We start from the raw sequence: 19377 nt of genomic DNA, 5'->3' as shown, positions 1-19377 counted from the left end.
TCAGTCATGGCAAGATTGAAAACAAGGCCAAATCACTAAGTTCAGCCCTCTTTAAACTGTGTATTTTATTTTGATTATGGATTTTTATTGATTGAATACAATATATTTCAAAATGTAAATTATTAAAAGGATGAATAGAATGTGCATTTCTAAATTCTAACCTTGAAAACCTCTTGAATGTAGTTGTATTGTTTAATTGAGTTAATTTGTGTACTAGTCATCAAGCTAGAGGTGAAATGTGATGAAGTTGTTCTGAAAACAGCATTGATAAGTTGTTGACATTAAAAACATTCACTACCTCATGAATGTTTCCATCAGTATCATTTCACCATGTCAACAACAACGTGTGCTGATTTGTTTAAAAAAAAAAATTGATTAATGGAATACATTTTTATCTGAATAGAATGTGGAACGCCGTTAGTGGACGTTCATTATATACATCTACATTATGTATTGTTACACCATGTAGGAGCAGTATAGACCTAGTCTGGTCATTATATACATCTACATGACGTATTGTTACACCATGTAGGAGCAGAAGGCTGCGTTTAGACGTTTTTTTCACTAATTGGTCTTTTGACTAATCAGATCTGATTTGAAAAGATCTGTTGTAATTGGTCAAAAGACCAATTAGTGGAAAAATTTGCAGAATTGGGCTGCCTGTGTAAACGAAAATGAAATAAATGACAAATAAACGTTTTCCTGAAAATAAAATACATATTTCCTTAAACAGCATTACCCACTCCAGTCAGCAGATGGCGATATGAGTTTTACAGGCGATGCTGCCAGAGTGTGACGTGACGTATAAACTAGTGGACGGGACACTTCTTCTACAACAACAGCTAATCAGCCACCTAGGTAGCTTGCTATCCAACATAGCCGAAACATTTGAGCTTTTTTTAGACGTTTTCGGGGTATATTAAGCACTGTGTTTTAAACACACGTCTTTCGTATCTACTAGTTACCCATTTCCCCATCCCTTCATATTTACGTTGTCAGTCAGCTGACTGGTTAAATTAGCACCAGGCTATTCGCTTATGCTAACTATCTAGCTAGCTTAATAACATCCAGGACCATGAGCTCACTAAACAACTCCCCCCCTGCTAAAGAAGATGAGGTCTGCTGGACTGAGAAACAGGGTCTGTGGCTTAATGTTGTCGTGAAAGAAGAGGAGGAAGAGGAGGATGTCACAGTGAAAGGCGATGAAGAAGCTTTCAGAGTGAAAGAGGAGGATGAGGAAGAGATTACTGTCACATTGAAAGAGGAGGATGAGGAAGAGATTACTGTCACATTGAAAGAGGAGGACGAGGATGAAGAGGATGAGACTGGAGAGCTGATTAACACCAGTGAGTACCATCTTAAAAACAGGTGCACAAACTGCCAGTTGTTGAACTGATGTGTGGTTTCAAAGTGAATTCGAACAACAACAAAATGGCCGCCATGACACTCGTTTTGGTAAACAGCTAAAGGTTGTGTGCTGGAAACACCGGTATGTAAACACTGTCAAATTCCATAAAATATCTATGAATACAAGGACTGACCATCCACAATATAAAAATAATAGTTTTAAGCAGGTTTTCAAACTATACAGTGTTTGTTTACAAAAAAATCATTAAACAAGATATCAGCCAAATCGACGTGTAAATTACAACACACATTTCAGTTTTCAATAACATGGCTGAATGGAATTTCTACTAAGGAGACTCAGTGCATCCAATGGCAATGTCCACGATAGGTATAGCCTCCTAGGGCTTAGTGGTCACATACGTGGACAGCACTTTTTAGCTCTTATGTCCACAATTGTGTTCACTGCTGAATTGGTGGTGTTACGGACACGTATGGGGGTACTTACACTGCCATCTGGTGGTGTCAGAAGTTTATAACACACTACGGTCAAAATTCAAAATGGCGGCGAACACAAGGGAAGATTCAAGTGGTAGCTCCATACACAAACGTCGACCAGGTAAGAAGTTATGTCATATTTCATGGCTTATTCTGATTTAGATATTTATAAAAGCCTTGTATATTTGTCATGACATGCAAATTTGAAAAAAAAGTGTAAAACTAGCAACTTTGTAGGTCGCTAAACATGAAGTACACGTAAGTGTACTTATGGACTGAGGCTCCTCGAAACAGCTAATATGCTTGTAAACATGCACACACGTAAAATGGGAAAAAAGCTAGCTCTGATGCAGCTAAAAAGCTGTACATGGTCCTAATGAAATAAATAACAATTAAATCACTAAATACATACATACATACTTAAATTAGTTGTGTTGAAAATGTTAGTAAAAATGTAATATGCTAGTAAAAATGTGCACATGTAAATTAGCTTGCATATTATCCCATTGGAATAAATAACAAATTAATAATGCAAACCTACATACATAAATGAAATTAATTTGTATTTGATTTTATCATGTTTTTATTTCCAGAGCGTTTTTCTCTGCAAAGAGCATTGGAGCTACTTGGGTTAATTGATGGAAACAACTCAGATTTGGACGTGTCTGACAACGATGATCCTATCCTGGATGGCAATTACCAACCATCACCACAGGAGGAAAGCAGCAGTGAGCACAGTAGTGATGATGAGGACCCCGTTCCTGAGCCCACTGACCACAGTGCAGATAATGGTTAGCCAAGACCCAGTAGATATTTGTTTATTTTATGCAGTTAGGGCCTTAGGGCTATGTGAAGGATTGGAAGCAAAATGCTTATTTACAAAACTTGTTGACAGGTTCATGGACAGGGACAGAGACAGGTACAGGCACAGGTACAGGTTCATCCCGCACTCTCAGACGTCGCCGTCAAAGTCAAGAGATTGAGGCTGATAGCTCAGAAGATGACTTGGAAGAGCCAACACCAAGACCAAGCCAAACAAAAAAAAAGAAAAAGGGAGACTCTGAACAAGGTAATTGTTATTAGTTTTGGCCTTCACAACTTGAGGGTAAATCTTCAAATTTCATATAAACTTCCACACAGATTCAAGTATTTTATGCACCAATATACCTCAATTGCTTACATGGGTAAAAATGTAACTTCCTACAATAAATACTATTTTTATTCTGATTCTGGTTGTGCAGGACGTGGACTACGCTGGAAGGCTACTCCATTGACGCCAAACCTGGCAGAGTATCAGCATCAGGACCAAACTGATCTAGACAGACATGGCTGGACCCCACTAGACTATTTTGAACAGTACATAGATAGAGATTTGATGATGACGATTGCAGAATGCTCTAATATTATGTCACTGTATAAGAGTGGGGAGCCACTTAACATGACAGTAGATGAGGTTTACCACTTTTTTGGTGCCTGTATTTTGATGTCCTGCATCCGATACCCAACCATTAGGATGTACTGGTCCAAAGCCTTGAAAATCACTGCCATCACTGACAAATTCACACGTGCCAGATTCTTCAAACTGAGGGGAGCAATAAAAGTGGTTATTGATCATGATGTGCCAGAAGACCTGAGAATGTTGGACAAATTTTGGAAGGTGAGGCCTTTTCTGGATCAGATTCTGCAAGTCTGCTTGTCTCTGAATCGACCTGATTGCGCATCTATTGATGAGCAGATGATTCCTTTCACAGGAGCCTGTCCGTGCAGACAATATCTGCCAATGAAGCCAAACCCAGTTGGCATAAAGAACTTTGTTTGTGCTACAGCAGATGGCATTGTGCTTGACTTTGAGCTGTATCAAGGCACAGGTTCACTGATTGAGAAGGTCGAAGAACCAGAGGGCCTGAGTTTGGGAAGCTTAGTCATCGAGCGTCTGTGCCAAACTCTGCATCGTGGCACAAAGGTGTATTGTGACCGGTTCTTCACCACCATCAAAGATGCGCAACGAATGATGGAGAAAGAGCTGTACATGACTGGTACAATAATGAAGAACCGACTCGCTGAAGCGAAGCATAAGTTACCCAGTGACAAAGCCATGAAAAACGCAGGAAGAGGTACCTCATCAGAAGTTTCCGCTGAAGATGGAAAGTTGTGTGTAGTGAAGTGGTACGACAACAAACCAGTATTGCTGATGTCTGTTGTTCATGGTACACAGCCTGAAGACACCTGCCAGCGCTGGGACAAGAAAGTGAAACAATATGTCACTGTCTCGCGACCAAGCATTGTCCGTGAGTACAACATCAAGATGGGTGGAGTTGATTTGATGGATAGAATGATAAGTTACTATCGCATGAGCACCCGTACTAAGAAGTGGACAATGCGGATGGTAATGCACTTCACGGATCTGGCTTTAGCCAACAGCTGGCTACTCTACCGAAAAGACCATGCAATATGTGCTGGACCAAAGACAAGACCCATCCAGTTCCTTCAGTTCCGCATGGAAGTGGCTAAGATCCTCTTGGCCCAGCATCACGGTGCAGATGCAGACCTTTCGACACAGTCAGAGGAAGAAGAAGATTCAAACCAGGGAGTGAAACGTCACGTGACAGAGTTGCCCCATGTCTCGGTCCGTAGGAGGGCTAATGCCCACCTCCCAGAGATGATCGGCCTGAAGAATGCAATGCGCTGCAGACAACTAGGCTGCACTGGAAGAACCCGAGTGCGTTGTATGACCTGCAAAGTGTTCTTGTGCTTGCAAACCGAGCGCAACTGTTACTCAGCCTTTCACACATAAGTGATGGCAGTGTTTCTCAAGGTGTGTACATGTTCCTTGGTTCCTCCATGTTCTCCGACTCCGTGAAGGTCAATCAATCAGGTGACCTCTGGGCCTCTGAAAGCAGGCCTGGTCCTTCAGTGCTCAGTTATCGCAGCCTTTAACATGTTCCCTTTTTTACATTACCAATGCAAAATGTCACATGAGCTACTCACCTACTATTTTTTCTTTTTTTTCACTATGATGTTCAAAACACATTAGTAGCCTAATGCAAGAGTGACTATTTAAAATGCTTTGAATGTTTTATATTTTGTTACAGACATACAATGTCATCCTGCAACTATTTTGCAGCATATCAAATGTTCCAAACACTATTTTTAACTGTCCAAAATGGGCAAAAATGCAATGTTTCCATATTATTTTTACTCTCCGATAGTCAAAACATGTTAAAAAAATATGTGTACGTGTTATTAATACATTAAAAAACAGTCAGGAAAAAAACTGCTGTGTTCAAGGCAGAAATGAAGAGTTTTTCATTCTATTACACAAAGGTGACTTTATTGTGTTTTATGGAAATTCGGACCATGAATCCACATATGTGGACATCATTTTTCTCTAAAAGTACATCATATCAAAAGATGATACTTTGTTTTTATTCTAATTAGGTTCCAATAAGCCCAAATAGCAAAGAGAAATAAAAAATGCATGTAAAAAAACAGCTTGGGCCTTAAGAGGATAATACCCATAAAACCTAGCGGTCAAACACGGAAATGGTTCCAATCGTTTTTCCACCATGCATTTTTCCCATGGGGAATTTTAGAAACAGAAACACTTCAAATAAGGGCTGTGTGTTGTGTAGGCTTACCCTGGCGTGACGTTTTGATAACCGTGTAAATGTATCTTGGACAAGGTGACTTTTAACAATATATTCAGCTCTATTTACTCTCAGATTCAAAAATACTAATTGACATCATGCAAGACTACAAGTCCCTGCAAGCTTCTGCACGTCCATTTACGAAGAAAGTTTGCAGTCAGAGTGCAGTATAACTGCAGTATGCTGCAAATACTGTCCAAAATACGTTTTTTTAATGCAGTAATTTTTGCAGTGTAACTGCAGGTACAGTACAGAATAACTGCACTTTTATTGCAGTTTCAAAATTGCAATCTTTTTTTGTGAGGGTCGTCTATTGCTGGCACCTTTGCTAACAGGTATTGTGTCAATTTAAAACTTGCACGTGACAGTTCACAGAATAGTCAATTTAGACATTTAGTCAGTTTATTCATTGCTAAATTTAGCTAACATTACCTAGTTAATCCAGAGATTTTTACTTTTGTCTCAATTCGGCAGTCTCCTTCAGATCATCGTGTAATTTGTAGTTCTTAATGATAGCCACATTAGCAGCTAATTAGCATTTCATTTTGGGGTTGTAAATACTAGCGAATATATTGATAAAAGCCACCTTGTTCTACAGCAGTTACACCTCCCACATCGACTAGACAAGGGGTGCGTTCAGTTCGCGTTAACGTTTGTTACATTTACGTTTACATTTTAGTAATTTAGCAGACGCTCTTATCAAGAGCGACTTACAGTTAGTGAATGCATACACGTTTTTCTTTATTTTTTTTCCTCTTTTTTTTATACTGGCCCCCCCATGTGGGAAACGAACCCACATCCCTGCCGGCCAAACCATCCCCTACCTTGGACGACGCTGGACCGAATGTGCGCCGCCCATGGGTTACGTTGGGGAACGGTTTGTTCTGAACGACACGTTTCCCCAAAACGTTTTTGTATGTTCTTGAGCAGACTTTGATGTATGTTTGGTGGGTGTGCCGGGGTGTGGCTTGAAGCAATTAGCGGATTTGATTATGCTGATCCACAGGGCACCGGACAAAGGCCAGTCATTTTTTACTTTAGTTTATTTTGTAAATATCTTAACTCTTTCTTGAACTGCGTTGTTGGGTAAGGGCTTGTAAGTAAGTATTTCACATAAGGTCTACTACACCTGTTGTATTCGGCGCGTGACAAATCAAATGTGATTTGATATGGGCTTTTTAGGGGAGCTCTGATGCCGCCCTTTGCGAAGTAGTGCCCACTTTGTCAATGGCAGGGGACGCAAAATACTTATCTTGTCCATTCCCAGCGTGCCTCTCCAGTGTGCTGTTGGAGAGACGCATCGCTGCTGCGCTCCACCAACGTTCCGTCATGTAGCAGATACAGGATATGGTAAAAAGAGTATGTGGCCTTTTCTGTAGCCTCCAGGCTGAAGATGACAATGTCATGAGATGGAAACCTTTTTACGTCATTCAGGTTTCTCCGATCAAATAGGCGCCCAATCAAATATATGTGTTTCAAGGTCAAATTCCCTGGTTCAAGGTCATTATTGCTTTTATAAATCGGTAGCATAAAAAATTATATTTTAACGGGTACATTTGTTTTTGCATTCTGAAGTTGCAACCCAAACGGGCTAGTCGTTAGTTATTTTCTCATGTTTTGACCCAGTCGTTAATTAGAATAATTATATTCATTTGACGTTGCTATGCTAAACAAATCATTGGCATGTCGCTAGCTAGCAAGAGATTCAATGATGATGAGAGACGAGTCTGAGCTAACCAAGCTAGTTGGTGATGTTAATAGTGACGTATCCATTGATGGCACACGAGTGGAAGAACTGTCCATGGTCCTGGCGCTGGTTGGTGACAGTCTCTTCTTTGCTGGCACGGGAGAGATTGCATTTGTAAAATGATATATTGTTGCACAGGTCGTAGAGGCAGACGTATGTTTATACAACCCCCAACTGTTGCAAACCAAATAGTAGCATGGAAAAATTGTGTAGATGCTTTTTTCCTGAGGGAGATGAAGTTTATGCATTTCCTGAGGGAGATGAAGTTTATGCATTTCCTGCTTGGGCTGCGGGACAGTGGAATTATGAGATTAACACATCATGGTATTTTGCAGGAGTTGTTGTTCCACAACTCCCGCATATCGACCAATCAGCATCCAAGATCCAAACAACACGTTTTATAATCCACTTTAGAATCCGATTGGTCCAGCAGGCTGTCTAGAACCCAATTTGGTCCAGCAGGCTGTCATTCAACTTTAGAACCCCATTGGTCCAGCAGGCTGTCTAGAACCCAATTTGGTCCAGCAGGCTGTCATTCAACTTTAGAACCCCATTGGTCCAGCAGGCTGTCTAGAACCCAATTTGGTCCAGAAGGCTGTCATTCAATTTTAGAACCCCATTGGTCCAGCAGGCGGGAGTCAAGTGGCGGGAAGATAAACAGATCATATACAAAGACCCAGACTTCAAAGTTGACCCACCAGACCTACCTCCCAACATCACCCCAGTGGACACCAGACCTACCTCCCAACATCACCCTGCTGGACACCAGACCTACCTCCCAACATCACCCCGGTGGACACCAGACCTACCTCCCAACATCACCCCGATGGACACCAGACCTACCTCCCAACATCACCCGGTGGACACCAGACCTACCTCCCAACATCACCCCGGTGGACACCAGACCCACCTCCCAACATCACCCCGGTGGACACCAGACCTACCTCCCAACATCACCCCGGTGGACACCAGACCTACCTCCCAACATCACCCCGGTGGACACCAGACCTACCTCCCAACATCGCCCCGGTGGACACCAGACCTACCTCCCAACATCACCCCGATGGACACCAGACCTACCTCCCAACATCACCCTGTAGAATGTTCATTTAAATGATGCTAACTGATGTGGCTCATGCAATGGAATGTAATTTTTTGTAATGTCAGTGGAGTTGATTCAACAAATCACAGCACAGATTGATCTATAAGCGGTATAGATGATGGCTCACTACATTTACATGTTGGTCCATTTAGCAGACGCTCTTATCCAGAGTGACTAACAGGAGCAGTTTACATGTTGGTCCATTTAGCAGACGATCTTATCCAGAGTGACTAACAGGAGCAGTTTACATGTTGGTCCATTTAACAGACGCTCTTATCCAGAGTGACTAACAGGAGCAGTTTACATGTTGGTCCATTTAGCAGACGCTCTTATCCAGAGTGACTAACAGGAGCAGTTTACATGTTGGTCCATTTAGCAGACGCTCTTATCCAGAGTGACTAACAGGAGCAGTTTACATGTTGGTCCATTTAGCAGACGCTCTTATCCAGAGTGACTAACAGGAGCAGTTTACATGTTGGTCCATTTAGCAGACGCTCTTATCTAGAGTGACTAACAGGAGCAGTTTACATGTTGGTCCATTTAGCAGACGCTCTTATCCAGAGTGACTAACAGGAGCAGTTTACATGTTGGTCCATTTAGCAGACGCTCTTATCCAGAGTGACTAACAGGAGCAGTTTACATGTTGGTCCATTTAGCAGACGCTCTTATCCAGAGTGACTAACAGGAGCAGTTTACATGTTGGTCCATTTAGCAGACGCTCTTATCTAGAGTGACTAACAGGAGCAGTTTACATGTTGGTCCATTTAGCAGACGCTCTTATCTAGAGTGACTAACAGGAGCAGTTTGACATTGCTCCTTCTATATACTTAATACATTTCTATTCAATAACAAATAAACCAAAATATCTATATATACAGTGGGGAGAACAAGTATTTGATACACTGCCGATTTTGCAGGTTTTCCTACTTACAAAGCATGTAGAGGTCTGTCATTTTTATCATAGGTACACTTCAACTGTGAGAGACGAAATCTTAAAACAAAAATCCAGAAAATCACATTGTATGATTTTAAAGTAATTAATTTGCATTTTATTGCATGACATAAGTATTTGATACATCAGAAAAGCAGAACTTAATATTTGGTACAGAAACCTTTGTTTGAAATTGCAAAGATCATATGTTAGGTCTTGACCAGGTTTGCACACACTGCAGCAGGGATTTTGGCCCACTCCTCCATACAGACCTTCTCCAGATCCTTCAGGTTTCGGGGCTGTCGCTGGGCAATACGGACCCAGCTCTCTTCAGGTCATTGACCAGGTCCTGCCGTGTAGTTCTGGGCTGATCCCTCACCTTCCTTATGATCATTGATGCCCCACGAGGTGAGATCTTGCATGGAGCCCCAGACCGAGGATGATTGACCGTAATCTTGAACTTCTTCCATTTTCTAATAATTGCACCAACAGTTGTTGCCTTCTCACCAAGCTGTTTGCCTATCGTCCTGTAGCCCATCCCAGCCTTGTGCAGGTCTACAATTTGATCCCTGATGTCCTTACACAGCTCTCTGGTCTTGGCCATTGTGGAGAGGTTGGAGTCTGTTTGATTGAGTGTGTGGACAGGTGTCTTTTATACAGGTAACGAGTTCAAACAGGAGCAGTTAATACAGGTAATGAGTGGAGAACAGGAGGGCTTCTTAAAGAAAAACTAACAGGTCTGTGAGAGCCGGAATTCTTACTGGTTGGTAGGTGATCAAATACTTATGTCATGCAATAAAATGCAAATCAATTACTTTAAAATCATACAATGTGATTTTCTGGATTTTTGTTTTAGATTCCGTCTCTCACAGTTGAAGTGTACCTATGATAAAAATTACAGACCTCTACATGCTTTGTAAGTAGGAAAACCTGCAAAATCAGCAGTGTATCAAATACTTGTTCTCCCCACTCTATATATATATATATATTTTGTTTAATGAGATCCTCAAGCACAAAGGCAGAATAAACAGTATTGGACAATAGTTATATGTCTGAGGTTGAAAGCCGAACGCACTGGTTATCCGTTCTATTGGCATAGTTTCTAGCCAAATCAAATGTTATTGGTCACATGCGCCAAATACAACAGGTGTAGACTTTACAGTGAAATGCTTCCTGACGAGCACTTAACCAACAATGCAGAGTTAAAAAGTAAGACAGATATTTGCTAAAAAATAGTAACACAAAAACAGTAACGAGGCTATACACAAGGAGTAGCAGTACTGAGTCAATGTGTGGGGGTACCAGGTAGTAACGAGGCTATACACAAGGAGTAGCAGTACTGAGTCAATGTGCGGGGGTACCAGGTAGTAACGAGGCGCTATACACAAGGAGTAGCAGTACTGAGTCAATGTGCGGGGGTACCAGGTAGTAACGAGGCGCTATACACAAGGAGTAGCAGTACTGAGTCAATGTGTGGGGGTACCAGGTAGTAACGAGGCTATACACAAGGAGTAGCAGTACTGAGTCAATGTGCGGGGGTACCAGGTAGTAACGAGGCTATACACAAGGAGTAGCAGTACTGAGTCAATGTGCGGGGGTACCAGGTAGTAATGAGGCTATACACAAGGGGTAGCGGTACCGGGTCAATGTGCGTAGGGGTAAAAGTGACTAAGCAATCAGGACCTTGTAGAGTCCATGATTATGTGGAGGTTTCATTTAGGTCTGTTTAACCAAATACTCTGTTTGTATTTGGCAGGAGAGAGACCAGACTCTCACTCTAACAGCGGGAAGAGTCCTTCAGGGGAATCCGACCCAGAGACGCCCAAACCAGTGAGACGACACGACACCTCCCGTTGTGGAAAGAGTTTTAAGCAGTTATGGACGCTGAAAGAGCATGGGAGAACACACACACGAGAGAAGCTTCATCACTGTTCCGACTGTGGAAAGAGTTTCACCCAGTTAGGGCAGCTGAGAACTCATGAGAGGGCACACACAGGAGAGAAGCCTTACCACTGTTCCCATTGTGAAAAGAGTTTTCCCCGGTGGGGGAGCCTGAAAAAGCATGAGTGGATACACACACGTGAAAAGCCCTACCAGTGCTCCTTGTGTGAAAAGAGTTTTACCCAGTTAGGAAACCTGAACCAACATGAGAGGACACACACAGAAGGGGATAAGACATACCGCTGCTCCCAGTGTGAAATGAGTTTTACCCGGTTAAGGTATCTGAATAAGCATGAAAGAATACATACACAGGAGGAGAAGACATACCACTGCTCTCAATGTGGAAAGACATTTTCTCAGTCAGAGGACCTGAAATCACATGAGAGAATAGAGGCGCTGTGTTCTGACTTATGTTTTTGATTGAGAATGTGTTTTTGTGTATGCCACACAAAACCAAATTGTATGATTGATTAAATAGTATCCAACCCTTAGATATTCATTTTATGATTTGGATATTTCAAAATGTATATTATTAAATAGATTATTGGAATTTGCGTTTCTTTGTTTTAACCTTAATATCTTGAATTTAGTTGTGTTTCATTGCATACATTTTTGTACTATTCATCAAGCTAAAGGTGCATGAAAATGTGATGACGTTGTTCTGATAGCCTTGATAAGATGTTGACATGAAAAATATTCAATATTCCCATCATTATTATTCCATGTCAGAGGAAACACAGCTGCTGATTTGTCAAAATAATTTGATTAATGCAAAATATTTTGTCTGAAAAAAATAAAATGTGGAAAACCAATAATTAATTATATACATCTACATGATGTATTGTTACACCATGTAGGAGCAGTATAGAGCTAGTCTGTTCATTATATACATCTACATGATGTATTGTTACACCATGTAGGAGCAGTATAGAGCTAGTCTGTTCATTATATACATCTACATGATGTATTGTTACACCATGTAGGAGCAGTATAGACCTAGTCTGTTCATTATATACAGTGGGGGAAAAAAGTATTTAGTCAGCCACCAATTGTGCAAGTTCTCCCACTTAAAAACATGAGAGAGGCCTGTAATTTTCATCATAGATACACGTCAACTATGACAGACAAAATGAGAATTATTTTCCAGAAAATCACATTGTAGGATTTTTAATGAATTTATTTGCAAATTTTGGTGGAAAATAAGTATTTGGTCAATAACAAAAGTTTCTCAATACTTTGTTATATACCCTTTGTTGGCAATGACACAGGTCAAACGTTTTCTGTAAGTCTTCACAAGGTTTTCACACACTGTTGCTGGTATTTTGGCCCATTCCTCCATGCAGATCTCCTCTAGAGCAGTGGTGTTTTGGGGTTGTCGCTGGGTAACACGGACTTTCAACTCCCTCCAAAGATTTTCTATGGGGTTGAGATCTGGAGACTGGCTAGGCCACTCCAGCACCTTGAAATGCTTATTACGAAGCCACTCCTTCGTTACCCGGGCGGTGTGTTTGGGACCATTGTCATGCTGAAAGACCCAGCCACGTTTCATCTTCAATGCCCTTGCTGATGGAAGGAGGTTTTCACTCAAAATCTCACGATACATGGCCCCATTCATTCTTTCATTTACACGGATCAGTCGTCCTGGTCCCTTTGCAGAAAAACTGCCCCAAAGCATGATGTTTCCACCCCCATGCTTCACAGTAGGTATGGTGTTCTTTGGATGCAACTCAGCATTCTTTGTCCTCCAAACACGACGAGTTGAGTTTTTACCTAAAAGTTATATTTTGGTTTCATCTGACCATATGACATTCTCCCAATCCTCTTCTGGATCATCCAAATGCACTCTAGCAAACTTCAGACGGGCCTGGACATGTACTGGCTTAAGCAGGGGGACACGTCTGGCACTGCAGGATTTGAGTCCCTGGCGGCGTAGTGTGTTACTGATGGTAGGCTTTGTTACTTTGGTCCCAGCTCTCTGCAGGTCATTCACTAGGTCCCCCCTGTGTGGTTCTGGGATTTTTGTTCACCGTTCTTGTGATCATTTTGACCCCACGGGGTGAGATCTTGCGTGGAGCCCCAGATCGAGGGAGATTATCAGTGGTCTTGTATGTCTTCCATTTCCTAATAATTTCTCCCACAGTTGATTTCTTCAAACCAAGCTGCTTACCTATTGCAGATTCAGTCTTCCCAGCCTGAGGCAGGTCTACAATTTTGTTTCTGGTGTCCTTTGACAGCTGTTTGGTCTTGGCCATAGTGGAGTTTGGAGTGTGACTGTTTGAGGTTGTGGACAGGTGTCTTTTATACTGATAACAAGTTCAAACCGGTGCCATTAATACAGGTAACGAGTGGAGGACAGAGGAGCCTCTTAAAGAAGAAGTTACAGGTCTGTGAGAGCCAGAAATCTTGCTTGTTTGTAGGTGACCAAATACTTATTTTCCACCATAATTTGCAAATAAATTCATTAGAAATCCTACAATGTGATTTTTCTGGAGAAAAAAATTATCAATTTGTCTGTCATAGTTGACGTGTACCTATGATGAAAATTTCAGGCCTCTCTCATTTTTTTAAGTGGGAGAACTTGCACAGTTGGTGGCTGACTAAATACTTTTTTCCCCCACTGTACATCTACATGATGTATTGTTACACCATGTAGGAGCAGTATAGACCTAGTCTGTTCATTATATACATCTACATGATGTATTGTTACACCATGTAGGAGCAGTATAGACCTAGTCTGTTCATTATATACATCTACACTATGTATTGTTACACCATGTAGGAGCAGTATAGACCTAGCTGCTTGTTGTCATATCTGTTTGTTTGACTGATTTCCTCAATTCTGATGTGCAGTGGTATAGTATGTTTTAAATTCTCACTACTTTTCTTGTCTGGAAATAAAATGAACGTTTCTCTCAACTGCGTTTTACCTTCTCCAGTCAACAGATGGCGGTGTATATCTGCCACTGTGTTTTTAAACAAACTTCTGTCATTTAGATAGTTGTCCAGTTTAATTTTACGTTGTTAGTCAGCGAGCTGGCTTGGCTAGTCTCTAACTAGTGAAAGAGGAGGAGGATGTTACTGTGAAAGAATTGGAGGAGAAAGAGGAGGATGCAGATTTTTGGAGTGAAGGAGGAGAGAGATGACTCTCACATTAGAGGAGGAGGAAGAAGAAGACAGGAGATCTGATTAACACCACTGAGTTCAACTCGGGATAGCCTGTCAGACCAAAGTATGGCAATGGCAACGAATTCTTCAGGACTAACCTGCTCTGGGGCAGGCTAACTCAGGGCTAACTCCACTTACCCAGAATGAAATGTCCCGGGAAGAGATCATTGCAGAGCGGTCGGCATTTTTAATCCTGTGGGTGGCAGCGGGCATTCAGACAGAAGACTTTAGGATTCTAATATTTTTTGTTGTCCCGCAGATTATTTGGAAACGGTCGTCTTTCTTCTTTGTATGTGTTATCCTAGGCCTATCGTATTAAAAGCACATACAGTGGGGGAAAAAGTATTTATTCAGCCACCAATTGTGCAAGTTTTCCCACTTAAAAAGATGAGAGAGGCCTGTAATTTTCATCATAGGTACACGTCAACTATGACAGACAAAATGAGAAGAAAAAAATCTAGAAAATCACATTGTAGGATTTTTTATGAATTTATTTGCAAATTATGGTGGAAAATAAGTATTTGGTCAATAACAAAAGTTACTCAATACTTTGTTATATACCCTTTGTTGGCAATGACACAGGTCAAACGTTTTCTGTAAGTCTTCACAAGGTTTTCACACATTGTTGCTGGTATTTTGGCCCATTACTCCATGCAGATCTCCTCTAGAGCAGTGATGTTTTGGGGCTGTCGCTGGGCAACACAGACTTTCAACTCCCTCCAAAGATTTTCTATGGGGTTGAGATCTGGAGACTGGCTAGGCCACTCCAGGACCTTGAAATGCTTCTTAAGAAGCCACTCCTTCGTTGCCCGGGCGGTGTGTTTGGGATCATTGTCATGCTGAAAGACCCAGCCACGTTTCATCTTCAATGCCCTTGCTGATGGAAGGAGGTTTTCACTCAAAATCTCACGATACATGGCCCCATTCATTCTTTCCTTTACACGGATCAGTCGTCCTGGTCCCTTTGCAGAAAAACAGCGCCAAAGCATGATGTTTCCACCCCCATGCTTCACAGTAGGTATGGTGTTCTTTGGATGCAACTCAGTATTCTTTGTCCTCCAAACACGACGAGTTGAGTCTTTACCAAAAAGTTCTATTTTGGTTTCATCTGACCATATGACATTCTCCCAATCCTCTTCTGGATCATCCAAATGCACTCTAGCAATCTTCAGACGGGCCTGGACATGTACTGGCTTAAGCAGGGAGACACGTCTGGCACTGCAGGATTTGAGTCCCTGGCGGCGTAGTGTGTTACTGATGGCAGGCTTTGTTACTTTGGTCCCAGCTCTCTGCAGGTCATTCACTAGGTCCCCCTGTGTGGTTCTGGGATTTTTGCTCACCGTTCTTGTGATCATTTTGACCCCACGGGGTGAGATCTTGCGTGGAGCCCCAGATCAAGGGAGATTATCAGTGGTCTTGTATGTCTTCCATTTCCTAATAATTGCTCCCACAGTTGATTTCTTCAAACCAAGCTGCTTACCTATTGCAGATTCAGTCTTCCCAGCCTGGTGCAGGTCTACAATTTTGTTTCTGGTGTCCTTTGACAGCTCTTTGGTCTTGGCCATAGTGGAGCTTGGAGTGTGACTGTTTGAGGTTGTGGACAGGTGTCTTTTATACTGATAACAAGTTCAAACAGGTGCCATTAATACAGGTAACGAGTGGAGGACAGAGGAGCCTCTTAAAGAAGAAGTTACAGGTCTGTGAGAGCCAGAACTCTTGCTTGTTTGTAGGTGACCAAATACTTATTTTCCACCATAATTTGCAAATAAATTCATAAAAAATCCTACAATGTGATTTTCTGGAATTTTTTTCTCAATTTGTCTGTCATAGTTGATGTGTACCTATGATGAAAATTACAGGCCTCTCTCATCTTTTTAAGTGGGAGAACTTGCACAATTGGTGGCTGACTAAATATTTTTTCCCCACTGTATTGTTGGTGGCATTATTCAATCTCAGAATTCAACTTCAGTAGCCTACCGCTCCTAGCTTTGCATGCAAGTTCAAGTTCACCTAGTATACAGTGCATTCAGAAAGTGAAGGTCCCACAGTTGGCAGTGAAAGTCAGAGCAAAAACCAAGCCATGAGGTCAAAGGAATTGTCAGTAGAACTGCCGGTACAGGATTGTGTCGAGGCACAGATCTGGGGAAGGGTACCAAAAAATAAATAAATGCAGCATTGAAGGTCCCCAAGAACACAGTGGCCTCCATCATTCTAAAATTGAAGAAGTTTGGAACCACCAAGACTCTTCTTAGAGCTGGCTGCCCGGCCAAACTGAGCAATCGGGGGAGAAGGGCCTTGGTCAAGGAGGTGACCAAGAACCCGATGGTCACTCTGACAGGGCTCCAGAATTCCTCTGTAGAGATGTGAGAACCTTCCAGAAGGACAACCATCTCTGCAGCACTCCACCAATCAGGCCTTTATGGTATAGTGGCCAGACGGAAGCCACTCCTCAGTAAAAGGCACATGACAGCCCACTTGGAGTTTGCCAAAAGGCAACAAAAGACTCTCAGACCATGAGAAACAAGATTCTTTAAATCTAACCACATGTACATATTACCTCAATTACTCTGTACCGTTATTTACTTTATTTACTATTTTTTACTTATCTTTTTTAATTCACACTTTTCTTAACTGCATTGTTGGTTAAGGGCTTGTAAGTAAGCATTTCACTGTAAGGTCTACACCTGTTGTATTCGGCGCATGTGGCAAATACATTTTGATTTGATTTGATGAAACCAAGATTGAATTATTTGGCCTGAAGGCCAAGCTTCACGTCTGGAGGAAACCTGGCACCATTCCTACGGTGAAGCATGGTGGTGGCAGCATCATGCTGTGGGGATGTTGTTCAATGGCAGGGACTGAGAGACTAGTCAGGATCTAGGGAATGATGAACGGAACAAAGTACAGCGAGATCCTTGATGAAAACCTGCGCCAGAGCGCTCAGGACCTCAGACTGGGGCGAAGGTTCACCTTCCAACAAGACAATGACCATAAGCACACAGCCAAGACAACAGAGGAGTGGCTTTGGGACAAGTCTCTGAATGTCCTTGAGTGGCCCAGCCAGAGCCCGGACTTGAACCCAATCGAACATCTCTGGAGAGACCTGAAAATAGCTGTTCAGCAACTCTCCCCATCCAACCTGACAGAGCTTGAGAGGATCTTCAGAGAAGAATGGGAGAAACTCCCCAAATACAGGTGTGCCAAGCTTGTAGTGTCATACCCAAGAAGACTTGAGGCTGTAATTGCTGCCAAAGGTGCTTCAACAAAGTAAACGTGTAAATATTATTTCATTTTTTATTTATTTAACTTTGTAAAATGTTCTAAAAAACTGTTTTTGCTAAAATATTAATCACCCATTTCTTTGTTTCTGCCTGCAAATCGTCCTCCTAAAAGGTAGGCTATATCCTGACGTAGCTCAAGAGGAAGTGCAAGCGTGCGCTGTCGTCATTCTGACTGCTTCGTGTTCAGTAGGCATACATGCGAGATCAATTGCGCGTGTAGTCTCAATTAAAAATAGAGTGCACGTGGCAGTTATCTTTCCAAGGAAATGTACTTCCTAAATAAAATTAGGCTATAATTTACTACATTGCCTAGAAATAAATATTGATCACCCATATTTTTCTCCATCTGAAAATCGTCCCAATCCTAAACGTAGGCTATAAAAATAGCTCAAGAGAAAGTGCAAGTCTCTCCAACTCTGCTCTCTTCAAACTATTTATAGTAATACTGATGGCGTAATATAATGGGCCACATGAGAATCTCTGGTAATTTAACCTTTCTTAGGTTATTTTTGCGCATTTTGATATTGCCTATAGGGCGCAGAATTGCTGGCAAGTGAGCTGCGTCACATACGCATAAAATAGCTGAGGGCAATGCCACCCCCACTTCCGAAGAATGATGCCGGCTGCTAATACATATTCACGAATTGGGGGTGGGACCGTTGTGGGTGATTTCCACGTGACAGCTGTCAGTTTGGCTAGCTAGCATGCTAACCTTATCTAGCTAACTAATGTTCTCTGTTGTTGCTACACCTTTTTCAAAAGATTAGCCAGCTAGGCTATGGCTGCGTCTGGAGCTGGATTTGTCATAAGCATTTAGGGAAAACTTCGCCACAGATGGATAGGGAAAACCAGATGGATAGGGAAAACCAGATGGATAGGAGAAAACAGATGGATAGGGGAAACCAGGTGGACAGGGGAAACCAGATGGATAGGAGAAACCAGTGGATAGGGGGAACCAGGTGGACAGGGGAAACCAGATGGATAGGAGAAACCAGATGGACAGGGGAAACCAGATGGACAGGGGGAACCAGATGGATAGGGGAAACCAGATGGATAGGGGAAACCAGATGGATAGGGGGAACCAGATGGACAGGGGAAACCAGATGGATAGGGGGAACCAGATGGATAGGGGAAACCAGATGGATAGGGGGAACCAGATGGACAGGGGAAACCAGATGGATAGGGGGAACCAGGTGGACAGGGGAAACCAGATGGATAGGGGAAACCAGATGGATAGGGGAAACCAGTATCTTTGACTTTGACAATTATTGTTGTCTCCAAAGTTTTGGCATTTTCCATAAACATTTCGGCGTCAAATCCGCCTTAGAAATAGAAAGAATATGAAGCTCCGGTAATATGGATAGGCTAACTATTGAACGGTTTGGTAACATGGATAGGCTAACTATTGAACGGTTTGGTAACATGGATAGGCTAACTATTGAACGGTTTGGTAACATGGATAGGCTAACTATTGAACGGTTTGGTAATGTGGATAGGCTAACTATTGAACGGTTTGGTAACATGGATAGGCTAACTATTGAACGGTTTGGTAATGTGGATAGGCTAACTATTGAACGGTTTGGGAACATGGATAGGCTAACTATTGAACGGTTTGGTAACGTGGATAGGCTAACTATTGAACGGTTTGGTAATGTGGATAGGCCAACTATTGAACGGTTTGGTAATATGGATAGGCTAACTATTGAACGGTTTGGTAATGT

The 19377-nt window shown here is 42.0% G+C and overlaps 1 protein-coding gene across 1 annotated transcript; it reads left to right on the top strand.

The window, feature by feature from the left end:
• The first annotated feature begins 814 nt into the window (after window positions 1-814).
• On the top strand, window positions 815-5246 carry LOC311120536 (piggyBac transposable element-derived protein 3-like). The gene is made up of 4 exons (XM_084195119.1): window positions 815-1346; window positions 2436-2633; window positions 2738-2911; window positions 3084-5246. Exons 1-4 carry the CDS (start codon window positions 1076-1078, stop codon window positions 4634-4636), a joined length of 2196 nt encoding a protein of 731 aa, XP_084051245.1. The 5' UTR covers window positions 815-1075; the 3' UTR covers window positions 4637-5246.
• Window positions 5247-19377: the final 14131 nt, after the last annotated feature.

Source organism: Coregonus lavaretus (assembly GCF_964263955.1).
Source record: "Coregonus lavaretus genome assembly, contig: HAP1_SCAFFOLD_47, whole genome shotgun sequence".
Classification (NCBI taxonomy): Eukaryota; Metazoa; Chordata; class Actinopteri; order Salmoniformes; family Salmonidae; genus Coregonus; species Coregonus lavaretus.
This window is presented reverse-complemented; position numbering and strand designations above follow the sequence as displayed.